At 40.3% G+C, this 14,112-nt stretch overlaps 1 protein-coding gene across 11 annotated transcripts in view; it reads right to left on the bottom strand.

Annotated features, from left to right (window-relative positions):
* LOC125462131 (trinucleotide repeat-containing gene 6A protein-like) overlaps nt 1-14,112 on the bottom strand; it is a 231,933-nt gene that overhangs the window by 25,586 nt on the left and 192,235 nt on the right. For 4 of the 11 annotated variants that reach the window (XM_048551711.2, XM_048551709.1, XM_048551710.1 and 1 more), the window contains 10 exons: nt 10,420-10,626; nt 9,468-9,634; nt 8,234-8,314; nt 7,379-7,427; nt 7,107-7,249; nt 6,359-6,526; nt 5,018-5,155; nt 3,614-3,760; nt 1,195-1,269; nt 29-452 (listed from right to left, as the gene is read on the bottom strand). In XM_048551711.2, coding sequence (XP_048407668.1) covers nt 29-452; nt 1,195-1,269; nt 3,614-3,760; nt 5,018-5,155; nt 6,359-6,526; nt 7,107-7,249; nt 7,379-7,427; nt 8,234-8,314; nt 9,468-9,634; nt 10,420-10,626 — 1,599 coding nt within the window. The remainder of the gene's footprint in view (nt 1-28; nt 453-1,194; nt 1,270-3,613; nt 3,761-5,017; nt 5,156-6,358; nt 6,527-7,106; nt 7,250-7,378; nt 7,428-8,233; nt 8,315-9,467; nt 9,635-10,419; nt 10,627-14,112) is intronic. The other 7 variants (XM_048551715.1, XM_048551718.1, XM_048551717.1 and 4 more) reach the window with 5 other exon arrangements.

Here is a 14,112-nt window from a genome sequence, read left to right as displayed (position 1 = left end):
CAAAAGATTATACAAACAGATTATTCACCTCTTGACAAAGACCTTTCTTGAGTGACAGGCTTCCTTCCTGCATGTTGATGGATGGGTGAGCTTGGTATGTGGTTGTTTGCATTACACAGTGGAGGGCTGAGGAGGTTGTGGTTAGGACTGTTGTCAGGAAGAAACATTTTAGGTATAGGATACTGAGAGGGCATTGGGGAAAGGTGAGCAGCTTGTGACACTGCGGGATCAGATTGACTGGGTTGTGGAAACCCACCTAAAGGGTAGCTGCTGTATGAGTTGAGCGAAGACGGCTCTTTCGCTTGCAGCTCGTGAGGGGTGGGGGGCATGAGGTTCTCCGGGAAGGGCTTCATGGAGGGCTGATGCTGCGGCGGAGGCTGCTGCTTCAGGAGGCTTGTTTCCAGTTGACGGGGGTGTTGCAGCATCTGTTGCATGTTGAGCACACGAGCAGCCTGAACATGTGGGGAGGGAAAAAACAGACGTTTAGTGGTCATACATTCCAAGGCCAAGTTAGTCTTTGTTGGGAGTCACTTTTATCTCCTCCCCACAGTATATACTAGCAACATAAACTTTAACATTCTAAAATCTAGTGATTTTAGAAATTCAGGTTGGATAAGGATTTTACTTCATTGCCAGAACTTAGTTGCTGCCCCCTTTTAAATTAGCAGTTCTGCTTGATGAGATGAAGAACTGAACAGGTAATGAGTGGCTTTATTTTTGAGGAGGCGGAAGAGGGGCGGGGGTGGGTTGGCTGTATGGATTGGTGTAGTTTGATATTCATGATCGGTTCATTGAAGGAGATAATCCAAAATGGTTTGAGCACATGCAAAAAGACTCAGATCAGATCAAATTCAAGCACAGTAACAACCAACAAATATGCAAGCATTCAGCACTGCCTCTGCCACAGCCCCCTGCACAGTATCCACCCTGGCACCTCTGCCACCCCACCACCATGGCTCTGGTATATTCACCACCAGCGCCACACAGCTTCACCGCAGCTCCAGTGCATGCACCACCCTTACAACAGAGTTGCTGCACAGACAGGCAGGGTTCAAGCCAGAATTTATATAATGGGGCACTGGCCTCAGTTGACCAGAATACAGAACACTGTGATATGGTTTCACTGAAATCAATGCTATATTTAAGTTTTCAAAGAATATATCTAGCAATCAAGAATATTCTAGAAGATTTTACCTGTTCTTGAGACTGACGCATGGGTCCAGGCACGTTCCTCTGATTCTGTGCCTTCTGTTGCTGAAGCAGCAGTCGCTAATATTAAGAAAGGACACAGAAGTGTAAAATCGATAATTAGTGGCTAACTGATCACACAGTAGACATTGAAAACCTGGTCAATGGGGAGGATTGAATCTGTCACATTCTATAGTTTTGACCTCCATAATGATATTTAATTTGTTTATTTAGGCTCTGAGGAATGGTACTTTACCCAAAGGAACTGCAACCTCGAGTGGAAGAAGATGGCAAAGCATTGGATGTAGACTTTTCTAAGTCACCACAGTGGGGTAATGTTCAGTAGGGTAAATTTCCAGATGGGCATAGCCCTGGTCAGATGAGTACCACTGTGACAGTGTTGTTTACCAGAACCTTGATTTAATGTCTACCTAGAAGCCTGCACATCTTAAGAAGGCATTTTCAGCATAACTTTACAATGCGCTGACAGTATTAGATACAAATAAATTTCTCTTTGCTTTATCAGATTTTACTGATCGATGGAGCACTGATTATCGGCACAATAAATTAAGGTAAGTACAGCCTCCCCCCTCCACTCAATCTGATCCATTCAGCCTGTGGTTCCCCACAGTGCCAGGAAGGTAGTGGTATGGGGAAACAGAAATCCTGTCTTTCTGGAACATACTCACTCCCTTTTATTCCTAGACGGATTCATTAATTGCACACCACAGGACAAATTCAAACCTGTTCAATTTGCAGGTATTTTCTTTGAGGGATGTTTAGAAAGCATTGTGATACATTTGGGAGGGGGAGTGTGTACAGGCAAAGGTGTTTTCTCCAAAAAGCCAAACTTGCCATTCACTGCCAGCTGAATGTTTTAAGATGGTTTAAGGGTCAGCAGACACTGCTTCGTTAACTTGTCCTTCATTAATCTCTTTGGCCAAATATCCAACACCATAAATATTCATCTGAGAGATGATACAGTAGGCTTTATTCAAGTGTCAGCAAGTAATTTGAATCCAGGTGGCACTGCAGCATGGTGGATCCTGCACGCTCCTAACACAAGTAGCTTACAGCTGGGACACAGAACAATCAGCAGGCAGCAGGAATCCAGACTAATCCTAGCCACATAACTATTACAGCAATCCTACCCAATCCCTCATTGAGATCAACTGTTCTCGCGCAGGTTAGGGATTGAATTTATGACTTTCAGGTCCAATAGCTCTCCTACTTGTTGAAATGTTACTCTCTACATGCTGAAGCAGATCATTGCTTCAAGATACAGAGTGCAATCTTCAGCAAAGTGTTTGATGAGGTTCTGCATGGTAGACTGGTTAGTAAGGTTAAATCACATGGGATGTGGGAGAAGATAGCCAACTGGAAACAAAATTGGCTTAAAAGTAGGAGACAGAGGGTGGTGGTAGCGGTAGCGAGTTGCTTTTCTGATTGGAGATCTTTGACCAGGCTCATGGATTGTGCTGGGTCCACTGCTTTGTCACTCGTATAAATAATTTGGAAGTGAATACAGGCGGCATGACTTACTAAGTTTGCAGATACCAACAAAATAGTTAGGGCTGTGGACAGTGAAGAATATTATCTCAGAGTACAACAGGGCCTTGGTCAGACAGGCCAAGGGGCTAAGGAGTGATAGATGGAGTTTAATTTAGACAAACATAATTTTGCTAAGATAAACCAGGGCAGAACTTATACAATTAATGGTAGGGCCTTGGGGAGTGTTACCGAACAATGAGACCAAAGGATGCAGGTGCAGAGTCTCAGGTAGAACATGAAGTTTGGCACCCTTGCCTTCATTGATCAGAACACTGAGTATAGGAGTTCGGACATCATGTTTCAGCTACACAGGACATTGGTGAGGCCACTTTTAAAATAATACAGGCAATTCTTCTACAGGAAAAATGTTGTTAAATTTGAGAGGATGCAGCAAAGATTTAAGGATGTTGTGTTGCCTGGAAGGTTCAAGTTATAGGGAGAGGCTGAATACGCTGGGGGCTTTTTCCTAAGGAGAGTTGGAGGCTGAGACGTGACCTTATAGAGGTTTATAAGATCATGAGGGGCATGGATAGGGTGATTAACCAAGTATAAGGGAGTCCAAGACTAGACAGCATAGGTTTAAGGTGAGGGGAAAGATTTAAAAAGGGACGTAAGGGCAACTTTTTCACACAGAGGATGGTGCGTGTATGGAATGAGCTGCCAGAGGAATTGGTGGAGGCTGGTATAATTACAGCATTTAAAAGGCATCTGGATGGGCACATGAAAAGAACTGGTTTAGAGGGATGTTGTCCAAATGCTGGCAAATGGAACTAGGTCAGATTGGGCTATCTGGTCACTAGATGAGTTGGACCAAAGGGTCTGTTTCCATACTATATGACTCTTATAAAATCATAGAAATAAAGTGTTGCTGTACCTGTAGCTGGGAGATCTGTGAAAGTTGAGACAGCTGGTTCAACTGAGAGAGCTGGTTCAGCATGGCTACCTGCTGGGGGCCAAAATTTAATAGTGCAGTGTTTAGGCTCCCATTAGCTGTTGCATACTTCAGTAATGATGCTGGAACCTTTAAGAGAGCAGAAAAGAATTTATGACAGATTACTCAGATTCAAACATTCTTTAAACATTCAGCTGTTCTGTCTTTTTGTTAATTTTTCTCCAGGCCAAAGCTAATATTAGCGGTTAGTGGCCTCTGGTCATATTTGGAAGGTTGTAATAAATAAAAACATTTTGTATGGTTCAGGAATCACATTTAAAAAGAAAAATCACTCCCACAGTTAGCTGCAATTCCTAAACTCTAGCACAAGCTGGAGTGACTCACTTCTTCCCCTCAGACAGCACACCGTGCAAATATTAACAAGTAGCCATACTGTTTGCCTTGGGTACGCAAATGCATCCTATTACACATGCCAAAAAAGGTGCACCACTGCCAATGAAGACTTTACATAAAGACTTTCAAGTGAGAAAGACTGGACGTTGGGAAGATGGAAGGAGAAACTAGACCTGAGGGCACAGTCTTAGAGTAAAGGGAAGACCCTTTAGAACGGAGACAAGGAGAAAATTCTTCAGCTAGAAAGTGGTGAATCTATGGAATTCATTGCCACAGAAAGCGGAGAGGGCCAAGTCACCGAGTATATTTGAGAGAGATAGATAGGTTCTTGATTGGTCAAGGGGATCAAGGATTACAGGCAGAAAGCAGGAGAATGGGGTTGAGAAACGTATCAGCAATGAGCGAACGGTGGAGAAGATTCAACAGGTTGAATGGCATAATTTCTGCTCCATTGTTTTATGGATAGCACAATCCTGTCGCAACAAACTATCAGCAACAGAGTCTTTTTTAGCTGTTAGCTTGATTTTACTGTGGCATACAAACCTGCATTTCAGAAAGAAAAAGAGAATGTAGAGAAGATACTGCATTCCAAACATGCAAATGCTTCTTTGCAGAGCCATCATCCTGGAGGTAATGGCAGACAAGGGGAACGACAATGAAATATAAAGTCACGTGGGGCCCAATGTTCAAAACACAGCTCAAGAGATATTGATAAAAAATGCTTTCTGCACTGTTACTCAATCGAGGATATTCTTCCCATGCCTCTCCAGAAATAACCTCACCCCCAATAATTTGAGACAAATTGCATTGAGACATCACAACACCTTCCTCTCAAAGAACACAAATAATTAAGCTCACCATACACCAAAAATGAAGGCCAAAATTTTTCAAATGGCCAAACATTATTGCTTCTGGTTAAGTCAAGGAACAAAGGGATCTAAGGAAAACTTTGAACAGCAAAGGAAATCCCAAAAGAAGTCAAAAGGCATGTACCTGAGGGGATAACAATGGAGGAGGCACTTGAGCGCGGAGATTAGGCTGAGATGAGTTAAGAGGTTGTGCTGGAGGCTGTTGCATGCCCCTGGCTTGTGCTGCTGCATTGCTGCCGCCAAATATGTTAGGATTGCCATTCTATAAATAAGAGCACAAGCAGCAGTAGAAAGATTCATTATTTTGAACACCGTAAATTGCAGAAAGATCCAAAGACAGTGACGGAATGATAAGATAACAATGCATCGAATATTCAACAAGTATCACATCAAGAGTCTGCTGTCTGCTCCATTTCATTCTGAATTAAGTTGAACCAACAGCTCCTCTACGCTTGTAATGTCAGTCAAATCTTTTTAAAATGAGCCCAACCATCCATGAAGACCCTATTTGTGTTGACATTGTTCTTTTAAATGACTAGCTTGCCACTTTCTGCAAAAATTATAAATACTAAATATACTACATAGTAATTCAACTTTGCTTCAACTCGAGCTCACCTATGATAGTGGAAGGGAAAGAGATAGGAATTAACCTACTTTACCCATTCTACAAAGATAAACTCTCCTTTTCTCCCTTAAAGAGGAATTGCTTATTATTCTTTGCATCATTGTACCACTAACAATAAGTATCTATGACAGTTTTACTTTTCCAAGTATTATTTGCACTCAACTAGTCAGTAATATCTGTACAAAAATATGAAAAAATATCAAGACTATACTGTTATTCATAGCTGATCGAAGTTCTGATCGTCATCTATAAATGATCTTTGTCAGAGGATCTGTAAAATATAACGGATCTGGTAACTGCTTTTTGATGAGGAGCAGTGACTTATTACCCACTATGCAAGCTGAACAGAAACAGTGGAGTCCATAAAGAAGTATTTAAAAGGGGAGTTAACAAATACTCAACTAAAAAGTGAGGGCACATAAAAAGGCCAGAATAAAGGGATTAAGAAGGTAGCCTTTTCTTTCCTGTGAGCTGGCACAACTTAAAAGGCTCAGTTAAACATTTTTGGCACTGTAACATTCTACTTTTGCTTGCTCATTTGTGCCATCATTTCTTTACCCTACTTTTAAGTGTCAGAGCTGAAATTACAAAGATTTCCAGAATTCAAGGGAAATATACCAAAGCCAAAATACAAGCATCTCAAAGTTGCACCACCAGACACTGCCTGCTTTCTGATCGGGATTATTGGGAGAAGGTAAGAAGAGGCAAAAGAAATAATGAAGCAAAAATAAGGAAGGGCAAAATATTGAGAATAATCCTGGATATGTCACCAAAACGAATGTTAACACTTGACACATTACAATTGACACCATGCACACAGCAGGTTGTGAACAGACTCACCTGTCTAACAGAATTCAAGTTTTGAATGCCCAGCCCCATTGAGCCAAAGGCCTGATTAGGTAGTGCACTGTTTGAAAGGGGAAGCTTCACGCTTGGTGTGGACATGTACGATATGTTTTGGGGCTCTTCTGCTATAATGCCATCTTGATTGGACAGAGACAAAGACAGCTGGGCAGGGGAAGTGGGTTTGGAAAAAGCACACAACGGAAAGCCCATCAGCAGCAGAAAAGCGGACATGGTAGGAACAAGAGAAGAGACGAAGGGTTAGCATCTATTTGAAGTCCACGAGCAGAGTTAAATGGCCTGCTACCAAGAGGAGTCCATAATGTAAAAACAAGTCACATTACAAATATTGACTAGTACTTCCAGATGCAGTGAACAAAGTGAATGCAGCCACATTGTGATGAAAAACATTTCAGCATGATAATGAACTGAGTAAATCAAAATATTGCTTTTACATCAGACAAGGGCCCAGTGACAAAAATTCCTAGTTTCAAAGCAAGAAAAACTAAAGCCACCATGAAGGACCAGATATTTATCATCAGTATTCATGCTGAATTAGTGCTGGGGTCTTGCTATCAATGCAGAATCCAGATAAAAAGTAGTAATCGCCCGTTATCAAAAGTTAGAATCAAATCAGCTTCATACCTTACTTTGTTGTCACTTATATCTGCAAAATTAGCTAGAAGTGATTAAAAAGGCACTCATCTGTTTCTCTCACATAGGCAGAAATGGAAGGAATGCTAACCTTATCGTAGTAAGGATTGCGTTCCATGGAAGACTCTTTGGAAATCTGAGGACGAGAAGCATGTCCTTTGCCTATAATGCCATTGTATTCACCAATGTTCATGCTGTGCTTGTCCATTTCCATTCTTTTATCTCTTAACATACCTGGAAGGGCAGGAGTCAGACAGGTTTTATCATTGTTATTAAGTGTAGTCAATGAGCAATGACTGCATTCAGGATTGAAAATTGCTGAGCGTGACAGATGTTAAGAGTTTTACTGCAATAGCAGCTTACCAACAGGTATGTCCGTCTTATTGCTCTTGGTTTCTTCAGCAGACTCCCTCTGTAACATGCAGATATCACCGTAAACATTTGCAACACTCTGCATTCAGGTATATTTACATTACTATCAATTAGAAGTCTAAAAGATAATTTCTTCCAATCCCGTATGTTGTCCCATTTCAACCAGATTTAGCAAAAAGGTCACTTCTCTCAGCCAAGAGATGCAGTGGTAGGTGAGTGGATGTCAGCAGCAGCAAAAGGTAATTTTCAGTTCTATATCTTGAATTTTATTGAAAAACATCACTACTGAGAAACAACACTACTCAGGTGTCACTGAAACTTTGATAGCAAGGGCAGAAGTACAATGGATCTTAGGAAATGAGTAGGGCTTCTCAAAAGAGACTAAAGAAATAATGAACGTTGACTCTTGACAGTTAACAAAACAGTATTTAGTAAGATTTTGTACTCCATATTGCAGCATCATCAATAAGGACACTCAGTTCAGCTCCACCATTAGAGAGAAACAACAGAGTTCCTGCTAAGATGTCACATTCATAAATACCATTCTTATCAACAATTTCAGAATCTTAAAACACTTGTGCCATTATCACACCTCAGGTCAGAACTAAAATCAACATTCTTTGTTTGACAGAAATCGGGTTCTTACTTACCAGAAAATTAAATTGAATTAAGACGTCAGAACAGAAACGACATCACAGATACATTTTCCTGACTTCACTCTGTCCCACAGAGAAAAACTCCAGCTCTGGTCAGGGTCATTAGTGATAAGGACAAGGGCCCATTCCATTGTATCAGTCAAAGGGATGGGAGAGAGAATGAAACCTCATTGTTATCAATTGTACTTACAGGAAATCCAATGTTAGAGAATTGCTTCATTAATTGATTCATCCACATATCATCTTGTTTGCTTCCTCCTTTCATCATGCCCTAAAATGAAAAAATTAATCATGAGGGACAATGGAAACAAATAAGCCAGAACATAACATACTTAAAAACCCAAATACATGTAAAAATAAGTTTGCTTCATAACTCTGGCAGTCATCACATACATAACCTGATGCTATTTCACAGTGATATAGATACAAAAATGTGCATTGCTTTTGTTCATAACTTGCTCACCCGTATCTCCTCTCTGCATCACACCCATACTTGAGACCAAGCTGAACAGTCAGAGATGGGGGGGCATGCTGGTCACTATGTGCCAGTTTGCAGTAATCTTCTACTGCACAATCTGAAGGTGGACCAGAAGTAAAGCACTGACAGCACCAAAGCCAACTCCTCAAAATATGATTTTTGATTGATTACATCACTATTATCTCCAGTGCAGTAACATTTATAGCAATACACGAGCATTTGCAGTAGCCCTTCTAATTTGATATATTAAACTGACGGCAACTTAATTATCTTAAACTTTTTACAGCTAACACCAGTTCATCAATATTTTAGAACATTAGAAATAAAATCTCTATCATACAGACTGCATCACTATTCAATAATAGTGTGGTTCATTTTGGTGTCAACACCATTTGCCATTTACCCCCATATTATGTGTTTCTAGCGTCTAGTTCAGCCTTAAAAATACTCAACAATGGAGCATCCAACCCTTCTGAGGTAGAGAAATCCAAAATTTCACAACTCTGACCGAAGGAGTATTTTACTTAAGTCCCAAACTAGTCCCTTATCCTGAGGCAGCATGCTGTTCTCAGGTAAGAGGACCAAACTCTTCCCTGTCAAGCCACATCAGAATCTTCTACATTTCAATGAAATTACTTCTCATGCTTTGAAGCTCCACAGAGTATCAACCTAATATACTTAGCCATCTCATCGTATGGCTACACACTCATTAATTCAGTGAAGCTTCACTGCACTGCCTTGAATGCAAGTATATTCCCCATTAAATATGGTGACCAAGACTGCAACAACTCCAGGGTTTCATCGTACTACGAAAATCCAGCGAGTACATATAAATGTCCGCAAGGTTAGTTAGCGAGTGCTTTAAAAAACAAAGAGACATAAAACCATATACATCTTTGAAGTCAATGGTATAGGTGTAAGCAACATAGATGCCAAAAATCTCTACCTTTTGAGCTATCTTTTTTGATGTCCAGTTTGAAGAGGTGGTGTTATCCTGTGAGATGTTGCTGTTCCACATCACAGATTCTCCTTCTTCATCCTCCCAGCTAGAGTGACGAGTTCCTGGCACTGATGCTTCCTCATCACCCCAGCCATCTTGCATAGGTTTGGGCACTGTAAAGAACAGATGACTGATTACAACTACTAAGAAAACCACAGTCTGAATTTATCCCTCACCCTGATTTAGAAACCAAAGCTTGTGAACATTAAAAGAACAATGTTGATCTGGTCCGAACTGATGGAATAATGTTTTCCATAATTTACTTACAACATTCATCCATGGTATACACCGGAATGGAAGGCCCAACTACTAGCCAGGATGACAAAATACCATAATGTGCCTTGGAGGAATATTCTTGTAATACTACACAGGAAGAGTAACCTGTGTATTTTTTTTATATTTATATTAAAATATATATTCATTTTCCCAACGAAAACTATAAGCTGACAGACTCTAGGTGATTGCAGAGATGACCATGAGATGGGCAATGAGGGGGGAGGAAAAACTTGACCATGTTTTTACTAGTTGCCTATTTCAGACTTGATATTTGAAGTGCCTTAAGGACAGGCAATCTGACAATGTGCTTGAACACAAAAAGCTCTCATCACTGGGGAAACAAATCGAGTAAAGAATTCAAAGGTAATTGAGGGCATTTTATAAACAGTCAAGATGTTTGCATCGAATGTTCAGAGCAGCATCTACACAATTGGCAAAGGGGTTAAATGAAATGGAGGACGGCATACTTAATAATTTAATGAACATTAGGTAAAGTTTAATGCTACATATAATAAATTAAACTTGGGATGGAACTTATTACTCAAAGCCTCAATGCATAATGATTCAAACCTCCTCTCAAAATATGCAGCCAGTGGAAATGACAAAGTATTAAGAGCTTTACCAGGTCTATTTGGAGGTGGTGGGGCAGCTGGGGTGTTACCCCATCCAGAGGTACCAGCATTGTCACTAACTGGCTCTCTCCAGCTGGTTCCTGTGTCCATGGGTTGACCCCAGGCTGCGGTTCCATTGTCCACTGTTGCAGTTAGAGCTGGTGGCTCTCCCCAAGAGGATTCAGAGTTTGTCTGAACATTGCAAGGGTCTCCCCAACCTTTATTAAACACAAAATTTAAAAAAAAAAGGGCTCAGGCGATATTCTTGTCAACACAAGCTGCTCTGATGCTTTAGTGCTAAAATTAAGAAGTTGTACTTTTTATTTGAGATGGGGATTTGGAAGAAAAACCAAGCAAACACAGTCTGCACAGGGCATACACAAAACAAATGTAGTAGATCACTTTCACTAACACAATACCCAGGCACAAAGCAGTTTTCCTCTTATCCCCATTTACCAAAAAGCATTTTCTCCAGATAAATCTGTTACTATGAAATACAGCACAGCCTCCTCCAAGTAGCAATTTTCATCTTACTTTCACTAGGTAGAACAACTTATTATTCTGTAAATTTAATGGCCTCTCCTATGTTTTATCGAATCTGTTTCACCAATTAACGAGATCAATTAATGATCTGATATACCTCAACTCCACTTACCTGCACTTTTCCCCATAACCCTTGATACCATTAATAACTGAAAATTTACCTCAGCCTTGAAAATGTTAATTATCCAAATGTGATAGCTCTCTGCAGTAAACAATTTTACAGATTCATTATACTCAGAAGAATTTCATCTCCTCTTCAGGGTGACCCGTTATTCTGCGATTATGCCCTCTTGCCTTGACTGTTCCACAAGAGGAAACCACCTCTCTGTAACTACCTATCAAGGCTAATCCATACGAAAATGTTCTGGCTTCTATCGATATCCATACCCCAAATCATCCTACTGAACCTCCTAAAGATTGCATCCAACATCCATATATGTCTCCTTAAATGGGGACTAAACATGTTCACAATTCTAGTGCGATGTGACTGGTGCCCAGTATAACTTGCAAAGCTTCCCTTTTTTTAAAGCAACGCTATTCTAAAAGGCCAACAGACCATTTGCCTTCCACATAGCCTGAATTTGGATATTAATTTTTTTAATATTTGAGCAGGAGAGTCCCCAAATCCCTATGATGCAGCTTTCTCCAAACTCTTCCCAGTTAAACAATAGTCAGCTCTTTCAGACTCTTTTCCAAAACACACAGTCTCATTTTTTTCCCCATATTACAATTTATTTGTTATGTTTTTGTCTATTCACTTTATTTGTCTAGACTCCTGTGTAAACTGCATCTGATCCTCTTTTGTGGATGACACAAGTGGGAAGGCAAACTTAGCAATAGCACATTTACTTTCTGCATTCAAGCTGTTAATAAATATTGCAAATAACTGTAGCACCAGCACTGATCCCTGTGGCACACCACTGGTTACAGCATGTCATCCTGAAAATGATAGTTTTATTCCAACTTAGGCAATCCACTATCCAAGGGTAAGTAGTCTTACGTGCAGTACTTCAAAAACCTTTTGGAAATCCAAATATACTACACCTACCAATTCCCATTTATTTATCCTGCTCGTTACCACCTCAAAGAATTCTAATCAATTTTAAGGTATGGCTTTCCCTTCATGACGGCAGCAGACTCTAGTTGATATTACATATTTCCATACGCTCTGCCTTTACATCCTTTATTACAGACGCTGACATTTTCCTAATAGTAGATGTTAAACTAACTGGCCTATGACTACTTGAATTTTACTTCCCTCACTTGTTGGCGTAATTTTCTAATCCTTTGGGACTTTTCCAGAATTTAGTAATTTTCCAAGAATTCTTATCAGTGCATCCACTGAGTAGCTACTTCCTTTACTTTCCTTCCATGAAATCCATCAGCTCCCAGGGACTTGTCAGTTTTTCATACCATTAGTTTCTCTGACTTTTTCTCTAGTGATATTTACTGTATGTAGCCTCCAACACCCCCAGGATGGATCAGTTATCACAGCATACACTACCAACCTAAAAATGGTCCTTACTGAGTCATCACTGTAGCTGTATCAGATCTATTCTGCCTCATTCCCCAAACACCAGATCTAGACAAGAGAAGAGGATTGTAACTTATGTACAAGAGTTGTCCAAGAGGCAGCATTCAGCTAGACTATGTTTCACCATGACACAGGGCTGAAGCTCTTAAGGGTTCATGAGGACTCAATATATGCCTCAGACCCTAGCACTCTAGTGAATGTAGCAGGGCACTAACAATCCCAGTCATTCATCAGGGCAGAGTTGGAAGAAATGTGGGGAAACAGGAACCATTGCAGATTTGATATGGTGAAGGGAAAAATGCTGAACTTCCACTTAGCAGGTCTTGATACAAATTCAAAGCAGCTTCTATAACCCATCTCATCAATTCAATCATTTCTTGCAGTAATTAAAATAAAATGATTAAATTTACTTTTGTCCAGAGGATCTTGTTAATTGACTAAGTGATTGGGAGGGGAAATAACCAACTAATTGAACCACACACTTAGCTTCGTAATCAAAACAAAGTGACTTGCCAAACTCCAGTGACATGTTTGAGTATTTCAAGGAATAAGACATTCAGCCTTGCTGGATTGCTCTAGCATTCTCACAGATCATAGCTGACATTTCTGCTGCCTTTTCTCCCTAGCTGTCAATATTTAACTAACAATAACTATTTTATTTCCATTACCAAACATCTGCACCCTTAAGGAAAGAGTTCCAGTGCTTGACTACTACATTTGTTAAAGTACCTCTGGCTATCATCTCTAATTTCAAATTGTGCTCCCTTTTCAGGAATTCGCTAACCATGTGAAGGAACTTTCGCATCGTTCCGAAGAACTCAATTAGATCACCTCCCAATCATCTACACTTGAGAATAAAAGCAAAGTTTATGCAACCCATCTTCAAGTATGTATTTAAATTCCAGCACCATTCTTTTGAATCTGCGCTGTAGCTTTTCGAAGATTCAATACAGCACTGGAAACTGGGATCTCTGAGAAGAGAAGCATAGTGACTGGACTGAGAATTTGAACCAAGAAAGACTAAAGTAATCACAAAGGATATCACAGGACAAATTGTTAGCTATGGTGCTGGAGGAACGCAGCAGTCTCGGCAGCATCAGAGGAGCAGGAAAGCTGATGTTCCTGGTCAGGATCCTTCTTTTCTCAAGAAGGGTCCCAACCTGAAGCGTCAGCTTTCCTCTCCTCTGATGCTGCCTGGCCTGCTGTGTTCCTCTAGCTCCACACTGCGTTGTCTCGAACTCCGGCATCAGCAGTTCTTGCTATCTCCAAATGGTTACCTGTGCTGGGTATACTGGTAAGTTTACAATTCCATTTGGATTAACAAATTATTAACAAGTATAAATATTAAAAGCAGTTTGACAATTCATAATAGTCAAAACCTACATTCAAATTTCATTTGTTCAATCAGATCTACAGGATTCAAGAAAGACCAAGACATGTTTCTGAAGAAAAGTGGGATAAAGGGCTATGGAGAGCAGGCAGGAAAGTGGAGTTGAGACGAGGATAAGATCAGCCATGACAGAGTGGGCTCAAAGGGATGAACTACCCACTCCCGCTCCAATTCTTATATTCTTATGAAGAGCCGAATAGTCTATTCCTGCTCCTATTTTCTATGTCTAGGTTTTCT

The sequence above is a fragment of the Stegostoma tigrinum genome, chromosome 23 (genome assembly GCF_030684315.1).
Source record: "Stegostoma tigrinum isolate sSteTig4 chromosome 23, sSteTig4.hap1, whole genome shotgun sequence".
NCBI classification, from domain to species: domain Eukaryota; kingdom Metazoa; phylum Chordata; class Chondrichthyes; order Orectolobiformes; family Stegostomatidae; genus Stegostoma; species Stegostoma tigrinum.
The sequence above is the reverse complement of the archived record's forward strand: the minus strand, read 5'-3'. Positions and strand labels throughout refer to the sequence as shown.